The sequence below is a fragment of the Salminus brasiliensis genome, chromosome 6 (assembly GCF_030463535.1).
Source record: "Salminus brasiliensis chromosome 6, fSalBra1.hap2, whole genome shotgun sequence".
In the NCBI taxonomy this organism is placed as follows: Eukaryota; Metazoa; Chordata; class Actinopteri; order Characiformes; family Bryconidae; genus Salminus; species Salminus brasiliensis.
Genome location: NC_132883.1, coordinates 15508825 through 15528403, shown reverse-complemented (window position 1 = coordinate 15528403; position 19579 = coordinate 15508825). Strand labels below are relative to the sequence as shown.

General features: G+C 41.1%; 1 protein-coding gene across 2 annotated transcripts in view; it reads right to left on the bottom strand.

The window, feature by feature from the left end:
- nol4la (nucleolar protein 4-like a) overlaps positions 1 to 19579 on the bottom strand; it is a 64887-nt gene that overhangs the window by 5296 nt on the left and 40012 nt on the right. For both annotated transcript variants that reach the window (XM_072681818.1, XM_072681819.1), the window contains 4 exons: positions 7624 to 7771; positions 2251 to 2558; positions 1522 to 1707; positions 965 to 1153 (listed from right to left, as the gene is read on the bottom strand). In XM_072681818.1, the coding sequence (XP_072537919.1) occupies positions 965 to 1153; positions 1522 to 1707; positions 2251 to 2558; positions 7624 to 7771 (831 nt within the window). The remainder of the gene's footprint in view (positions 1 to 964; positions 1154 to 1521; positions 1708 to 2250; positions 2559 to 7623; positions 7772 to 19579) is intronic.

The following is a 19579-nucleotide window of genomic DNA, read 5'->3' as shown; positions in this document are numbered from 1 at the left end:
TGTTTTTTAATATGTATAGTGTATAATTATGTGCATACATATAAATGGTACAGTAAAAAAACAACAACAATAACTCTTTTGACTTCTAAGGGTTAAACTTAGTTGTTCTTAAGGCAACTGTGGTAATCTATAGAGGATTCATCTATAGATGAACAAAATAGGCCTGGACACTGCTCTGTCTGTAGTATCTCTATATTTTAAACTACTATGTATTTTTATTTTTGAGTGTATATTCTTTCTGGAAATGTAACTCATGACATTGGTGTTGCAGCTGAGCTACTGAGACAAAAGCATTCAATCAAACAAGCAAACAAACAAAAAACTGAACTAGACAGCAGTTTTTCTAAGGATGTTTTTCCTTACATCTCAAAAACAGCAGGTTTATAGACCTGAACGTGATAATATCCCTCCTAGCTCTGCAATAACCAGTGCAGAATTTGTTCTTTTCTTTTAAGCTGATTTTATTTAAATAAATGTAGAATATCATTGTTTCATTTTACCTAAGCAGGTATTTTAGATTAGCTTAGTAAATCTCATATGTCAATTCAGGCGTGGTACAGTGTAGTATTATAATAACAGTCTCATAGGCATTATCTTCAGAGCCTTTGTCTTTTACCTGAGTAGTTGGGAAGCATGCTTGTCCACACTAGACCTAGTGAAGTGTCTCTGCATGTGGAATTAAGGGCCTTTTGTGTGCTACCATGTTTCTCTACAAAAAAAAGCATTATGCTGCTTTGGTGGATGCACTGTGCTATTTTCTGGGCAACTGCAGTAGAAATGTCCTTCAAGGACTAATCTACAGATAAGGGAAAACAGGCCTGGACACTACTCTGTCACTAAATAACTTTTATGAAATTTTAGAGGGGTTTGCTGGTAGATTACATGGACAAGCTTAAGATAGATCACTGTAGATCACTGTAATCTGCATGCATTTGATTTAATGCAGTGTAGGTAGATTCTGTACCTCAAAGCCTCCCTTTTTCATGCGTCTGCAGGATTTGAGGTAGGTGCGGATGCGTTTGCGAGCACGCTCCTGGAACTCGGGGAACTGGCGGCTACAGGACTCGATGATGGCCTGGATCTTCTCTTTAGGCTGCTTGGAGATGGGCACCATCCGGTCCAGATTCTCATCCACAAACAACCGCACAAACATCTAAGAGTGAGAATGGAGGAAATGACATTAAATCTGAGCAAATGAAAGTAAATTAGGAAGGAAAAAAGGAGTGGGAGTCAGAAAGGACGAAATACGAGACAGAGGATGTGGTTGAGTCTAAGTGAAATTGAAGAGAAGTATGAAGCCGTGCCTCTTCTTAACCCTAACCTGTTCTTAACATCATCCTGTCTGACAAAGATATTAAAAACAAAGTGATGTAGCAGATGATAAAGGGAACAGAGCTGAGAAGGGTAAACAGAAAACTAATTAATAACAAGTGAATCGAGAGAAGTAGAGAGTACAAAAGCAAAATGAATGTATTAAAACAAATGGAGGGGGCCACAAAGAGGGATAATATGGAGTCTCACGTTGAAAGCTTTGAGTCTCTCGGGGTCCATGCCTTCTGCATCGTTTATCTTGTCGCTGTCGTCGTGATCATCATGATCATCATCATCATCGTCCATGACCTGAGCACGCGTTGTGTTCAGATCCTCAGTGCACGCGCTCAGTTCAGTCTTGACTGAGTCGTAGCTCCCTGAGCTGTACTGAGGAGACTGGACGCACAAAACAGAAATGACCATTTTGCTTCATAGTCAGAACAGATAAAGCAGTAAAACCCCCCTTTAGCCTTTGGGTACTGTACCAAACCATGTTAGGTGGGAAAATATCACCTTACAATTTCATATGACTGTGATTCTTAAGGAATAATTCAGTGCATCAAGTTTATCATAATTCAATTAGATTTATTTTATATGGTTTAGTATTCTTGGGAAAAAAATATATGAATACTGTCTCTTTCATGCAAAAACCCTGTCTCTATTTTTGTTGTTTTCTCTGGGGTGGTGATTATCCAACATCCTGACCTCACTATTGCTCTTGTCACTCTACAATCAAATCCTCACAGCAATGTTCCAAAATCTAGTAAAAAGCCTTCCCCAGAGAATAGACACAGTTACTCCAACAAAGGCAGAATAAACTATTTTTTAAATACTTTTGCTTTTGGAAGAAACAATGAATGAGCAATGAATGAGTCCCAATACTTTTGTCCATATAGCATACATGAGGAATTTCTAGACTCCACAGTTCCTGTCCCTCACCTTGTTGTTGTACTCTGTTTTAATAGCATATTTCCTGCTGGGGTCTGCAGGGTATGATCCAAGAGGTGGGGTAACCCCTGGCAACAGTCTATCACTCAGGTTGACGGGCTGCTGGCCTTCCTCTGAGGAAGAGGAGGATGAGGTGGTGCTGAAGTCCAGTGGTGCTGCAGCTCCATTACCATTCACCTCTCCATACGGGACCATGCCTTCTGACACTGGAACGCCACCTGTTATCGCGGCAGCACCACTGGGTGGAGTCAGTGCAGGGAGGCCGTTAGCAGTGCTGCCACTCTCAGAGGAGGATTCATCTAAAAAGACAGATAGAGGGAGAGAGAAAGAAAAACATGGTGCTGTTATAACAAAAGCATTTTGGAACTCAATATAAATTATTCCTAAGTCTTCATTTCAAATTCAATCAAAAATGCAGACTGTTCGGAAAGTTTGCAGAGAGACCATACTTATAAGATCTGGATCTGTATCCTAAATTTCCCTTGGGGTCAATAAAGTATCTATCTGTCAGTCTGTCTATTCATCTATCTGTATATATTGAAACAGCTCTCATAGCCTTACGTTTACTAGAACATTCACAGGCCCTGTTTTTTTTGTGTTACTTTTTAATGACTTTGTTCTTGTTTTATTTACTTATGTTGCCTTCTATAGTACGTGTGCTGCTAGAAAACCTATATTTCCCATCGGGATTACTATAAAAGCGTATAAAAAGGTAAAAAGATTTTTTTTTATGTTTATGTTTTTCTGTATGATTTCAATTTCATGGCAAGTTATTGCTGTGTGTTTTGTGGAAAGAAACATTTAGTATCTTTTTCACTTGAACCCACTGACATACGGTCAATGTCAAATAAATATCAAATATATCATTATCTAACAATGCAATTAAATACACAATTATGTAATTACATTTAAGTCCCTGCTTCTAAGCCCTTAAAATCCTTTCTGATCTATCATTATCTGGCATGACTATTAAAATAAACATTACATTAATGCACAGGTTATTTCCTCTTGTAGATGGTGGGCTGTGCAATTAAAGTTATTTTGTTTCAGTTAGAATCTCTTCACTGATCAGAAGCAGGACAATTAGAAGCCCCTTGCTTTGTCCACTATGTGTACACTTAGCTACATGTATCTTTGCTTTTGTGTGTGCGTGGAGGCGGGTAGTGGTGGTGCACCATGCTCCACTTTAGCGGTGTATGTCAATGTGTGTATTTGTACAAGAGAGCGACATTGGGGTCAACCATCAAACCATGGGGGTTGGGAAAGTGAACAAGCTTCACAGAAACAAAAAGAGCAGCATGGGGATAGGGGGAAGGACGAGGTGAACAAGGGAACATGCAGAGGAGAAAGAGCGCTCCATGCATCATCACCAGAAGAAGAGATAAAACACAGATGCTTGGAGCTTTACTGTATAGAGTACAGTCATAAAGACTGGATAATGCAAGACCATTGCACACTGGATGTTCTTTAATTTCTTTAATGTAAACATCTAAGATGGACCACTTCTTCTGAGGGTCTGACAGAACAGAAGGCCTTGCACTAAAAGCATCGCATTGCATCCCCACATTCCCAAAAAGCCCTCTGGCTAGAAGCTTTCTGCTCTCACTTTCTCTCGCCTTTCTGGAAGGAGGCTTCCGCCAATCAAAACTGGCTCCCTCAAACCAACATCAGCTCCCTCAGGAGACAAATCAGCCCTCTACCACAACATCACAGCCCCTCCTTTTCTACACACGTTAAAGAAGCAGTGGCTGGCAAAGGCCTACAACGGCCCAGAGCTGACACACACAAGCCCATACATCCACACACACACACTCGTGTGAGGAGGGGTGTAGGAGGAGGGCTACAGGGCATGGGAGATTAGAGGAGGAGATATGTGGGGTAAAATGGATGGAAATGGGGCAGTGGGTAAACATCTTTTGAGAAATTATTAAGCGTTCCTGGAGAGGCTGAAAAATTAGAATACTGAAACAGGGCCTGGCACTAATAGCTATGAAGTGAATGTGTGTGCAAGAGGGTTAGAAAGCACAGCACACTAGAGGGGTGGGGCAACTACATGAGAGCCAAGCCAGCTCACAAATATGTTCTTTCATTGTGCAATATAATATTTTCTTTCTTAAGTATCTGTTGATGAGTATTAGTTGTCTTAACTGAAGCATTTCTAAAAGTAGACTACCCTCAAACCCTCATAACACTGATACCTGGGAATGAACTGATGCAGTCTCCAGTGGCATCTGTTCTGACATAAATCAAACACAAACTTCTACTGTTTCTGTCACTGTTTCACTTCCAAAGTTTCCACTGTTTTTGTCAAAATATGCAAATGATTCCCGAAATGTGGTGCCTATTTACAGGCACAATATAAATGTTAAGCAGCGTGGAAGAAACACCGGACATGGTGAATAACTGAGATTCTTATCCACAGTTAAAACAAACCAGGAGTCAAAAACAGTGCCCCACTGTCTGATTTCTGCTAACTCTGAACAGGCTGAAGGGTGGCTGAAAAATTACACTGTGAAATGTGCACTACTGCACCCAAACATGTGGTCATCCACACAAACACAGAGCTTTTGCTGACTGAAACAATTTAAAATGATTTGGAAAACATTTTCAATAGTGGAGATTTGCATAAACTGCAATAAACATTCAAATATGGGCGAACAGCTTCAGGTAATGTTAACATCAACCATCAGAATGGGAAAAGATGTGAGCTTTTAGGTTAAACAAACTTTCAATAAAACCTGCCCAAGTTTGCAGTTTCTACAAAAGAAGTCTTCTCCTATTAGGATGCCAAAGGTAATGCAGCCTTTCCAGACAAATATAGTACATGGGCCTGACCTCATGGCATGCTTTTGGCCTTTGACCACTGCTCCTAACACTCATCCCTCTTTAGGATAATTCCCCTTGGAGCCTATAGTGCTCTCTGTCAAGGGCAAGTCTGCCTGAGAATTGTGCACCACTCTTTCTCCACTTTCCCCACCCCTCTGAGGGTGTGCAAATGTGTGTGGCCCAGTGATTCTCTCCAACCCCCTCTGAGTGAGATTACACCGGATTAGCCCACAAAAGAAGCAGCGCAAGCTGCTCCTGCTCTCTCTGGCCCGGCTCTCGTGACCCACCAACCCCTCTGTTGCCTGAGCGGCCATTTTAGAAAGCCCCGTACCCCCTCCTCCTCCTCTCTGTCATGATCTGGCCAAGCACATGACGGATGGGAGCAAGGAGAGCGAGAGAGAGAAAGAGAGAGAGCATACTGTATGTGTACTGCAGTGTCAGAAAATGGCTCAAAGCTTCTGTCAGCTGAGATTTTTATTATAGTAGATTATTAGTAATATATTTTTGAATAGTAATCTGATCTGTTTTTTTTTTTAACAAACCTAACAGACCAAATTGATCACTGACAGGAAATAGAAAATAAATGAAAATGCACATAAATGATCAGACTCTGTTTAGTGTTGAAATTCCTGACAAGATGTTTGCTGACAAAAAAATGGAATTTTATAATTTGGGAAAAAGCCCAGCCATGGAAAGCGCAGCATAGAATAAGCATTTCAGACAGCCGGAAAAAGTGCTCCTCAGGGAGGTGCTGTGGGTACTGGCTAAAAGCTAAACCTTAGTCAACCAGGTAATCCTTTCACCTCTTACTGCACCAACAGAACAGCAACACTATCCGGTAAGGAATAGTTTACCAAAAACATTGCATGTTCTTGTAACTGTGCTGCCATTAACCAGCCAATCAGAGCAGAGCTCACCATTTAAAAAAAACAGAATAAATTAATAAATCTAAAGTTTATTTGGCCACTTCTCCTGATCTGAACTTTACATCAGACAGGCACAAACACTTGAAAACTTTAAACAGCAAGTGTGGATAATACGTACTATACAGTGATTGCCTAAGTGATGTAGCAAGAACATCCAGAAAGCCTTCAAACTTCCCTTAATGGGGCCAAATAACTCCAGCATGCATTTAAAAGGCACCCTTCCAGAATATAATGGACAAGTCAGAGAGCAAAGCACTGAGAATAGACTGTAATGGACTATAAGACATCCCATCAAAATGATCTTCACAAAACACTTACCTGACTTTTAACAATCTTACCTCCCATTCCACTTAAATATCTCTTTCCCTTTAAACCTTGATATGCTCTAAAACAAAATGGCTTTGGACAAATTATTGTATGTTTAAATGGTAACCTTTCAAAAGTGTGCGGCTATAACTGTTCCGCGCAAAACATGGAACTTTATTAGCCGTAGCTATCAGTTTACCCTCCAAGTGGAAAGTTATCAAAGACTACAACTCACTAAAGCCACATATCTACTGATGGAAATAATCATTAGGGTTGTAGAAAAGAAAGCATAATTAATGATTTTATGTATGTCAGTGTATTTGTTTTACCCATTTTCAAATCACTCCTCGTGACAGTCCAGTACTTCCAGTTTTATTTGTAATTATCATCCAATACCTGCTCTGACTCATCAATACTTTAAATAATAATAATAATAATGCTTATGTTAATCAGCCTTATACCACCCTAAGGCTTAATATTTAGTAATTACATTGACTTCAATCCAAATGAGCTCACATTTTCTTAGTATACAGAAGGTATATAATATATGTATAATACACTGAATGTCCAAATGTTTGTGGACACCCCATTCTAATGAACGCATTCAACTTCTTTAAGTTGCACCCAGCTTGTCTAGTCTCTGTAGAGAAGTACTGTTAATAGAATAGGACCATCTGGTGCAGATAAACATGAACCTATTTGCACAATGCCTAATGCCAGGTGTGGGCTAGAGGAGTATAAAGCCCCCCAGCATTGAGCTGTGGAGCAGTGGAACTGTGTTCTCTGAAAAGATGGTGCTTCATCTGGTACTTGTGGGATGTTGGGGAGTGGGGTGGACCTTTGTCCTAACTATCAGAATATGATGCAGAGAAAGCGACTGAAAGAGAGAGAGAGAGAGAGAGAGAGAGAGAAAGAAAAAGGGAGGTATTTGCACAATTCTCTAACCCTCAACTGATCCAGAAAGCCACCTTGAAAGCACCATAAACAGATTCAAGCATAGTTAAGAGCACTTATACTGTCGTACTGCAAGTAACTTGGCTGAACAGAGCATATATGCTCAAATCACAAGCCAACGACCGCCACAATAACTACCTGTCAATTTTACTGAGAGCAGCATGGAAAGGCACAGGCAAAATATGACTGCCACACACTGGTCCAGTATACCACACACCTACATACATATTATAGAAGTCTATAAGCTTTTGCAAGAAAGTCAGCATCTCGATCCAGTCTGGTCATACAGAACTCCACTGGGATAGAGGGGAGAAACAAAACAGAGAGTGTACGAGTGACAGCACGGTCTAACCTTCCTCCTCTTTGATGCTGGGTTGTGGGGGGGTGGGCTTCCTCTCTGGCCGCTGCTCGGGGGTGCCGCTGGGCGCTGGAGTGCGCTCAGTAGAGACCCATGCTGGCTCGGCCATATCCAGATCTTCACTGCTCACCGAACTCTCATCCTAAGAGGCACAGAGAGAGAGAGAAAGAGAGAGAGAGAGAGAGAGAGAGAGGGGGGGAGAAGCAAGAAAGCAAAGTGCTTACAAAATATATCTGGAAAATATGCATCAACAGTGCAAAACTTATTGCTTGGCCAGAAATCAAATTTACACAATTTCCTCCACAGAAGCTTCTAACTACCAATTAATCTCGAGTTTATCCCCAGTGATGCTATAGCCATACATAGCCTGGAGGCGCAGAGAGCATAATTGGCCTCCCTCTCTCTCCCGCATCACTCGATACTAGCACAATACTTGCCAGTGCAGGTATCTGTTAGGTAAAGTAACAGAATTGGCAGTTAGTGCTCTTCTGCAAGCGCTTTCAGTCATTTGCGTCTGTTAGAAAAGATGTGGTTGGTTAGTTTCTCAGAAGTAGAAAGCTAATAACAAGACTGGAGACAAAACAGAAAAATCTCCTAAAACAACAGACATAAGTACACACATAAAATCAGGCTTCATGAAGGCTCTCACTGTTTTTAGCTATGCAATTCACATGCAACCATTTAAACTACACTTCAGGTAATGGAGTTGTGTAAATTAGATTTTTTGCTGAAAGAACCACCTCCATACTACTTGTCTGAAATGACAACTTTCTTTCTGCTCCTTCCTAATTGAACATCCGCTTCACCGCTGTTGCAGAATTCCTCAGGTCAAAGTGGACAAAGAAAACTGCCCTTACATGTCACCACATTTCCTCTTTCCCACATGTTTATTCCTTGGTCAACCTAAGTATCACATCCAAGTCATAGTCCACTCAGGACATACCATACCATACTAAAAAAACAATGACAAAGGTCCTTCTTATTTTTTCCCTCTGAAGTCAGAACCAATCCATTCACTCTGCCTGCTTTAAATTCCTTCCTGAGGAAGAAGTGCTTCCCACTCCCACCAAACTGGGAATGGGAGGGAAGGAGAACGGCTCCGTGTTAAATAATGAGTGACTTGGAGCGGTGCTATTTTTAACTCTGCTGGAACCCCAAAGATGCTCACTGTAGCGTGACGCGAAGAGGAGTGGACAGAGAGGGGGGCGAGGCAGGATTGAGGGGAGGACGGTTTGGGAAAAACACATGCTTGTGTAGAATATAGTAACACCCATTCTCACACATAGAGAGGCGCTGTGTTTCTAAACACTGTGTGCAGAATTATTAGGCAAATGAGTATTTTGATCACATCATCCTTTTTATACATGTTGTCCTACTCCAAGCTCTATAGGCTTGAAAGCCAACTACCAATCAAGTAAATCAGGTGATGTGCATCTCTGTAATGAGAAGGGGTGTGGTCTAATGACATCAACACTCTATATAAGGTGTGCTTGATTATTAGGCAACTTCCTTTCCTTTGGCGAAATGGGTCAGAAGAGAGATTTGACGGACTCTGAAAAGTCAAAAATTGTGACATGTCTTGCAGAGAGATGCAGCAGTCTTGAAATTGCCAAACTTTTAAAGCGTGATCACTGAACAATCAAGCGTTTCATGGCAAATAGCCAACAGGGTCGCAAGAAACGTGTTGAAAAAAAAGGCGCAAAATAACTGCCCATGAATTGAGGAAAATCAAGCGTGAAGCTGCCAAGATGCCATTTGCCACCAGTTTTGCCATATTTCAGAGCTGCAACGTTACTGGAGTATCAAAAAGCACAAGGTGTGTGATACTCAGGGACATGGCCAAGGTAAGGAAGGCTGAAAAATGACCACCTTTGAACAAGAAACATAAGATAAAACGTCAGGACTGGGCCAAGAAATATCTTACGACTGATTTTTCTAAGGTTTTATGGACTGATGAAATGCGAGTGACTCTTGATGGGCCAGATGGATGGATCCGAGGCTGGATCAGTAAAAGGCAGAGAGCTCCACTCCGACTCAGACGCCAGCAAGGTGGAGGTGGGGTACTGGTATGGGCTGGTATCATCAAAGATGAACTTGTGGGACCTTTTCGGGTTGAGGATGGAGTGAAGCTCAACTCCAAGACCTACTGCCAGTTTCTGGAAGACACCTTCTTCAAGCAGTGGTACAAAAAGAAAAAAAAAAAAAGATTTTGATGCAGGTCAATGCTCCATCACATGGATCCAAATACTCCACAGCGTGGCTGGCCAGTAAGGGTAAAACAGTACACCTCTCTGAACAGTATCTGGGAGGCTGTGGTGTCTGCTGCACGCAATGTTGATCGTAAACAGATCAAGCAACTGACAGAATCTATGGATGGAAGGCTTTTCAGTGTCATCGTAAAGAAGGTGGCTATATTGGTCACTGATTTGTTTTTGGTTTTGTTTTTGAATGTCAGAATTTTTGATATGTTGTGTGTTATATTGGTTTACATGGTGAAAATAAACAAGTGAGATGGGTATATATTTGTTTTTGATTAAGTTGCCTAATAATTCTGCACAGTAATAGTTACCTGCACAAACAGATATCCTACCAAGATAGCCAAATCTAAAAGAAACCCACTCCAACTACCAAAATTATTAAGCTTTGATATATATCTTTATATATGTATTTTGGGTTGATTGAGAACATAGTTGTTGTTCAATAATAAAAAGAATCCTCTCAAATACAACTTGCCTAATAATTCTGCACACACTGTATATAGGGGTGACCGATATGATGGCACTGTCATGCTAAATTACTTCACAATAAGCTTTGCTGAGCATTATGTGTGTTTCAACGATGCTCAAAGAACAATGACTAACAGCACGCTTCATTAAAACGACATTTAGATGGCACTTCCAAGTGGTGGAGCTGTCTATGGTTTTGACCTACTATTGAGAGACTGCCAAATTCTGAGCAAATCTGATTCTATATAGTACAACAAAAACCTTTTAGTGCTATATAGAACCATTTTAGGACCTAATGTATATGGGACCATCTACAAGTTTTTCCACCAATCTGAAGGACCCTCTAACCAGACAAAGTACCATTTAAGCATTCACATGGTTCACATGGCTGTGGGTTGTAATGGTTCCATATACAACCACAGCCTTCACTAAGAATCTAAAGCTGGTAAACAGGATGAAACATCCCCAGCATGAATGGCCAACAGCTCCCTAATTTACAAATCAGGTACAAAGATCTGTCAGTCACTTTATGAGACACTTATCTTAATATCTAGTCATACCAACTCACCTTCACTATTCCCTCATCTCCCTACGGTAGCCTAGAAAAACATGGCAGAGTCTGGTAAGCTTGTGGTACTGATACTGTGGGATAAAAAACACACTGTGCTGTGTTAACACTGTGAGTGAGAATTATTACATATGCAGGGAATAAGGCTGGAATAAGGCAGAATTTTGTGATGCTCCTCTTGAACAGGTATGTTAACACTGTGAATCTGTCGCTGAAATGTTTGAGTGACAGACTTCACATAACGAACTGAGTAAACACAAAATTATCACATAGAGAGCTGAGTAAAGTAAAACTTTGGGCGTTGATGCTAAGTAACTAACACAGGTAGTGACTGATACCACGGGAGCTCATTGTAAAGAACATTGTAACAGTAAATACACTTGACTATTTCACTATCAAGAAGCTAAAGTTCGTAGTAGGCAACTCACTAATGCAACATAACTGATCCTCGCAGGAAGTGTAGGAAGCAAGCTTTGTGACAACGTCCCTGCACATACACAAGTCAAGCCAGCCACAACTCCCTGCAAGCAGACACTGAGAGCTAACTGTAGACTGTAGAACACTAACAAGAACAAGAAACTGATTATGGGGTGGGTGTTAGAGTATGTGTGTGTGTGTGTGTGAGTGTGTTACAAGTTGACACATGTCAAGTGCCATGACCCTTCTTATCACCTACTGAGCTGCTGGCAGGCGTGAAGACACCTCTCCCTGTGGTGGAGTGCTCTGACAATAGAAGAACGAAGAAGCGTACTGTTGTTCTAGTCAGGGTTCCCCAGTTTCAGACGAGCCCTGCCATCTGGCAAAGCTAATATTAGCATCTGCACAGCCTTGGTCCAAAACTCTTCCTTTGCCATTATAGTTCAAAATGTGTTACATCAAATCACTTGGCATGAAATAAAAATCCTTGCCTGGTTCAGCAATCCAAGTCAAATACACTTAGCAGTGTGCACAACTTCTGATGGCCAACAAGGCCTTAATGCAGTTTCTCTCCATTTTTTATCCATGTTTCAGCAACAATATACCCACGTGGACAGAATCTTTGTACCCCTCGGTTAAGGAAAGAAAAACCCACAATGGTCACAGAAATAACTTGAATCTGACAAAAGTAATAATAAATAAATGAACGAAAAATGAACGAATGAAAATCCGACAGTGATTTTGAACCATGCACATGCCTGTACAAAAATGATGGTACCCCTGAAAATAATGTGACCATAGGGACATGTTAAATCAAGGTCTGTCCACTAATTAGCATCACAGGTGTCTACAATCTTGTAATCAGTCAGTGGGCCTATATATAGGGCTACAGGTAGTCACTGTGCTGTTTGGTGACATGGTGTGTACCACACTCAACATGGACCAGAGGAAGCAAAGGAAGGAAAGAGTTGTCTCAGGAGATTAGAAAGAAAATTATAGACAAGCATGTTAAAGGTAAAGGTTATAAGACCATCTCCAAGCAGCTTGATGTTCCTGTGACTACAGTTGCAAATATTATTCCGAAATTTAAGATCCATGGGACTGTAGCCAAGCTCGCTGGACGTGGCCACAGGAGGAAAATTGATGACAAATCAAAGAGATAGATAATATGAATGGTAACAAAAGAGCCCAGAAAAACTGTTAAAGAGATTAAAGGTGAACTTCAAGCTCAAGGAACATCAGTATCAGATTGCACCATCCGTCTTTGTTTGAGCCAAAGTGGACTTCATGGGAGACGACCAAGGAGGACACCATTGTTGAAAACAAATCATAAAAAAGCCAGACTGGAAACTGCCAAACTACATGTTGACAAAAGCTTCTGGGAGAATGTCCTATTGACAGATGAGACAAAAATGGAACTTTTTGCCAAGGCACATCAGCTCTATGTTCATAGACGGAAAAAATGAAGCATATCAAGAAAAGAACACTGTCCCTACTGTGAAACATGGAGGAGGCTCTGTTATGTTCTGGGGCTGCTTTGCTGCATCTGGCACAGGGTGTCTTGAATCTGTGCAGGGTACAATGAAATCTCAATACTATCAAGGGATTCTAGAGAGAAATGTGCTTCCCAGTGTCAGAAAGCTTGATCTCAGTTGCAGGTCATGGGTTTTACAACAGGATAATGACCCAAAACACACAGCTAAAAACACCCACAAATGGTTAAGAGAAAAACATTGGACTATTCTGAAGTGGCCTTCTATGAGCCCTTACCTTAAACCTATTAAGCATCTTTGGAAGGAGCTGAAACATGCAGGCACCCTTCAAACCTGAGACAACTGGAGCAGTTTGCTCATAAGGAGTGGGCCAAAATACCTGCTGAGAGTTGCAGAAGTCTCATTGACAGTTACAGGAATCGTTTGATTGCAGTGATTGCCTCAAAAGGTTCTGCAACAAAATATTGAGTTAAAGATACCATAATTTTTGTCCAGGCCTGTTTTATGAGTTTATTTTTTAAATAATTCTGTTGAAGCATGGTTAAAAATCAATGTTGGATTTCATTTGTTCATTTAATAGAATTTTTATTTATTATTACTTTTGTAATTATAAAGTTATTTCTGTGACCATTGTGGGTTTTTCTTTCATTAACCGAGGGGTACCAACAATTTTGTCCATGTGTGTATATTGGTTGGTACTGACGACCCATGGTTTAATTGGTAATAGGTTGACAACCTTACACAGCTTTGCCACTGGGAACCTAGTATGAGGCACCTGCTGTTTAATTACATGATACTGTAGTGGTTAAAAAACTAAACAAAAACAAGTTAAATTTATCCAAATCTAACTTAACATGAAAATAACACAATACAACCAAACCCTTTTGGTTATAAGTAGAGAACCAATGAAAAACATAAGCAAAAAAACCCAAAACAAAACAAAAAACAGGAAAATAAAAATACATGCTAAAGTACACATTTTCTAGTTCAAAAAAATAGAAAATGTATATCGTATTAAAAAATCAATATTCAATTATTTTTGCAATATTATCAGGTATTAGAATTGCTGCCTTCTAAAAATGGTATTGGCCTTAAACATATAATTTATATCATTTAATCAGTTGGCCCTATTTTATATCATTAAAGCCAATTATCAAACTTCCCAAATACAAAATCAGTTGTGTGGTTTCCCAACAACAGCCAGACCAGACAATCTTCTAGCCACTACTACTGCTAACGTCACCAGCCCCTACCTTGACTTCGCGTGTATGTGCCATCCCCTCACCCATTTCCATCAAAACAATCTCCCCCTCATAACCATCCCCCAGCCCTTACCAAACCCACACATGCACACTCCCCTGCCACCTCCCATTCCCATCCTCATTTCTACATTTCCTTAAGCCCCCAATGCCTACCCATCCACATGACTAGTCCACAAACACACACACGTTTTTTTTCATACAATGTCAGGATGTGGGACAGATAGCAAGACTTAGACAGATAGATTTAGATATAAGCACTTCACAAACTCAGGACTTTTGAAAAATGTACAAACGGGTACACACACACACACACATATGTATAGACATAATGTCCATATGTGCTCAACCATTAAAGCAAACCCCAACCCCCACCAACACCCTCACCCAAAACACCACTGGCAGTTTCTCCACTAACCACCCCCTCCCCCTTCACTTTCCCCCCTCCAATCCAACAAGGCCCAATGCCGACAGCGAATGTAGAAGTCAATTCCATATTCTTCTTTGTCTCTGTGCTTTGGTCCTCATCCTATGTATCTTTCCCTCTTGCTCACTATTTATCGATTCCCATGGTAACGGGTGGACTGGGGTGTGTGTTGGGGGGGTTAAAAGAACAGAGAGGCTCTAGAGAGAAATACATGTGGGCGTACGCTGCACATGGAGGTGTGTGGTGGGGGGTGGAGAGTTGAAGATGAGTGCATGGGCGAGTGCCAATGTGTGCACAGCCCAAACAGTCCTCCTCAGCCACCTCATCAAAGCTCCAAGGTAATGTGAAAAAGCACTTGGGCAAAACCATCTTACCACTGATCCTCACTGCAAGCAGACGGGTTCTGAAAACTCTCTGACCGAAAACTGGAATTGTGGTTAGTGCAGAACATGAGTGAGAGCTCAATGACTTGGAACTTTGGTTTGCAACTGAATCGTGTCTGCCAACGGTTAGACGATACCTGACAAGAACAGACAGCCTGGGATATCAAAGAATGTCCCCCAATTGAAATCTCTGGGTGATCAAAGAGACGGTTACCATCCACACCCTCCTCTATCTCGCCATTCTGATAACACTAAGCTTTTAAGATCCAGACTCTGTTACTGAAGTTCAGGCCAGCAGCCATTACATTCCTTTTCCTCGACACTCAAAGTCTAATGCCCTGAAACTAAAAATGCTAAAAAACAAAACAAAAAAAAACCTTTCCATCTTTAAGCCTGTCTACTCATTTTCATGATTCTCTTCTAACTACTATTATAGTTGTAGTGATGAATGTACTGGCAGAGAAGAAATTAATTTCAATTTTTTTCTGTAATTTCTTCGGTTGGATTTAAGTAGGGCGGGACTAAATTTGTCCTACCTGAAGTCAGACTGGCCAAATAACCAATCAGAGTTGGAAATTTACCTCATCTACCACTATAAAGAGAATGCCATCCCGTACATTCAACCTCTTTGCTAAGCTTTAAACGTGATGCATCAGTCAGCTTTAATTCCACTACTTTATCTAACCTGCTTCCCCAAGCAAACCCCCAGCGTGTAACTAAAACACACCAACACCTGTGTTAATCAACGCAAGTCTGCCAGTCATACAGACCGCACGCTAACTTGTTTAAGCTCCCTGTGCCCGTCTAAACTCTGTGCGCTAGTTTACGTTCCGTGCTCAACATACACCCTTGCAATGTCTTTCCTTGGTTATTTGCTACAACAACATGGAGATGTTGTTTTGAAGGATGCAGATTGTAACTGCAGAGCTGTTTTAAGGAGGAATTTCAGCTTGATGCTGAAGACGATTAGCGCGCTGCAAACTGCTATTTCTTAAAAATACATTTTTAAACTTTTATCAGTCAAGATCCAGTGAATACAAGAATCAAAATCATAAAGTGTCACCACTTGCAACATGCCAATTATTCTGCAATCTGAATTGCTGTTGCAGTTCTGAGCGAGCTTTTTCTTCTAATATTTCAAACCAGAAGAAGGGGGCTTTAAATAAGGAATTTGTTTGTAAAGGTTTACACATAGATTCTTTTTTTTTTTCAAGAATTCTTCACCCAAATGAAGAACTGCTCCAAAACCTGTATTTTTTAGAGTGCAGCATGAGTCTGAGTGTGATTTGGTAAAACACTCATGTTCTGGACTAAAACGAGTGTGTGACTGACTGAGGTATTTGGCATGCTCTAAGCACTGGCGGTCACCTTATTGAAATTTTCTGTGCACAAATCTCAGCATAAGGCTGGATGTGTATGAGCATCACAAGCAACCTTTTAGGGCTACAGCTTTCTAACAGTTGGGCGCAGTGCTGTGTCCAAATTTCCAGTGTTTTGTGAAGAAGATATTTGAGTTTAGTGGCCAGACCCCAATTACAACAGCTTAATGAAGCTGGTGACAAAGAATTTGGCAATGAATCCAAAACACTCTTTCAGACTGAAGACCTTGAATCAACATACTTGCATGCTCTTATACACGTGCGCACGCACATACACACACACCTACATACATGTGTGTATGTGCTTTGCAGGCTTAATCTCAAGAGAAATAGGGTTCCCTGTGAAGTTTGTTTAGAGGCCTGATGTGCTCTGTGTTGGGTCTATTAGGTACCAAGTGGGGCATGGCATAATATAGGAACAGAGGAGAAAGAGAGAGAGAGAGAAAGAGAACGAGAGAGAGAGAGTGGTAGTGTTAAAGAAAAGGCACATAAGGGACGAAAAAAGTGAGTGAGATAAAGAGGGGAACAGAGGTTCAGTGCACAGAAAGGGACTTTGATGTGAAGGAATTCTGTATTCGATCCGTGTGTGTGTGTGTGTGTGTGTGTGTGTGTGTGTAGACCATCAATGAGGAAGTGCAGAAGAAAGCTTCTAAAGTGCTATAACGTGAGAGAGGGACACAAAGGCCCATCAAGATCCGGCCATGGGCAAGCGAGGAGAGACGGAGGGATGAAGATTGGTCCGATTTAGAGGGGAAGAAGTGAGCTTCTGGTAAATGGTCTAATGAGTTGAGAGAGGATTTAGCACAGAGGGCTGCTCCCCAGCTGCTTCTGGACCCGCTGGGTGGGGGATGAAGAGGAAGAGAGAGGGAACGAGGGAGTGAGGGAAGGATCAACTGAGAGAGAAGGGAGTCTTGTCATTTTCAGCTCCTCACTGCATAAGTTAGTAAATGACGTTTACAGTGACTGAATGATCAACAGTACTTAATTGGTAGTAATTCGTCTTTAGATTAATGACTGAATAATAAACATAGAGTTTAAAACCCATCAAATAAAATTCCCATTCTTGGTGAATCGGCAGTGCTTAGTTGGCAATATGATATCAAATTCTCCTGCTGGTCTAATACAGCCCTCCCCGTAGAGCGCTACCCCCCTGCAACTTCATCCTAAATGCAACATACTCATTCAGCCAATCAGAGACTTCTGAAGGCAGTAATTAGCTGGATCAGGTGGGGGTGATTAGGGTTGGCTCCATGGTCCTGTAGGAAGATAGCTCTCCAGGAGCAAGGTTGGAGACCACTGGTTTCCCACTCTGTTTACAAAACCCTTCTCCAGGACCTTCCAGGTGACGTTTCCAGGTGAACTCATTGTGCTACCCCCCCCCCCCCCCCCCACACACACACACACCTCTTTTTTCCACGGTTTATGTGGGCCAGGAAGAACTCATCAGTTGCGTTCTCCAAAATTCTCTGAGCGTAGGTTGCACTTCTGGGATGTATATTTTGGGCCTTCACTTTGGACCAGCCTTCTATGGGTGGGAAATGCAGCCTACCTCCAGCTGCTAGTGTCTTATTCACCAGTTACAAATATACACATATATTTGTTGCTGTCCCACAAGAACCAACTCAAACTCAATTTACAGACTCAAACTGTAAATTGAGTGGGACTTGAACCCACAACTCTAGGCCCCTGAAGCTATGCAGAACACATACTACCTGCTGTTCCAATTATTTTTATTCTTCTTTTTAATAATAATAATAATAATAATAAATGATGTATGTAAAACATACTGTTATGTTATTGTTCACTTAATTTCATTTTAACTGTTAATTATTATTATTATTTTTTCTACCCAATTAACTGTTAATTGAGTTATCCGTATAGCCCACTGATGTTACACCACACTGTTATTAGCACCTTTATTACTAAAATATTGTAAAATATGTGAATGTATTATTCAAGTACAGTGAAGCATTAAGTGTAGTCATTAATCGTGAACACTGATCATCATAATCACAAATGTGGGAAATGACATGGGCCAAGCTTACTACTTAGCTACAATGATGCCACACTTTACAGAACATCACTATAATAAACCGATAATAACCATAAAGATCACAAGCATATCATTAGGGCTGCACGATACTGGAAGAAAACTGACATTGTGATATATCAGGGTTTTTTTCGACATTAAAAAATAACCAGTCACAGATGTCAATGATCCAACATGTCATGATATTAATAATGCATCCGTGTGTCCATGATTGGAGTAAAATAACTGATACTGAGATGGGATAATCTGGCGATGCTAAAACGATATATTGTGCAGTCCTACCTATAATGTCTAATCGTAGATTGGGAGCATTGTGTAATTCCTCAGCACAACAAATCATATGGATATAATAAATATCCGGAGCGATGCGTCTTTAAATCGTTCTTTTGGCCCTGTGCAAGTATTCTTCCATCATCTCTCTCTCTCTCTCTCTCTCTCTCTCTCTCTTCCTCTCTCAAACACACACATGCGCACACAGTTACTTATTGATTTAATGCAAATTGTGTGCATTGTTCCAAAGGCACACAGTGGTGTACACAGTGCTCTCTTGATAATGCAACAATATTGGACCACATCAGTGCTTTAATGGCAGGGACACTGCATTGCTGCTGTGGTGGCAGCAAGAGAGAGAAAGAAGAAGAGAAGTGTGACTTTCACACAATAATTCATCCAGGGATGGGGTGAGGGGAGGATGACCTGGACAGGTTTTAGGGGCAGAGGGTTAGAAAAGCCCCACAGAAGCAGCTGTTGTTATCGTTGTTGTGGTCATATTTTTTTTGTTTGTATATTGGCTTTCTCAAACTCACTGCCACTTGACAGAGCATCAGCAAACAATCCATAAAATACAACAGCACAAAACACAAAAGGACAACAACCTCTGAGAAGTGGCACCATACAACAGATAAGGATGGAGGCTGGAGGATGGTGCTGAGTAAAGCGAAAGCTTTCCGGTGTGGTTTTGAAAGAAGAGCAGTCATGGATATATTGCTGTAATTTGCTTCAGAGCGAGGGGGGCATGGCACTAAATGACCTGCCACTCAGGAGAGAAAGCACTGCTCCAAGGGGCTAGAGCACCTGAGTGCAGGCAGGAGGTTGTGAGAGTGAAGGAGCTGAACTAAACGAGTGGGTTTTGCATCATGTAAGACTCTGAAAGTGGTCTGCAGGAGTTTACAATGAATTCAGGAACAGAGAGGCAAGTCAGCAGAGCACTACGCGCTCCTCACTTACTGTGAGAAGACCTGAGTACAC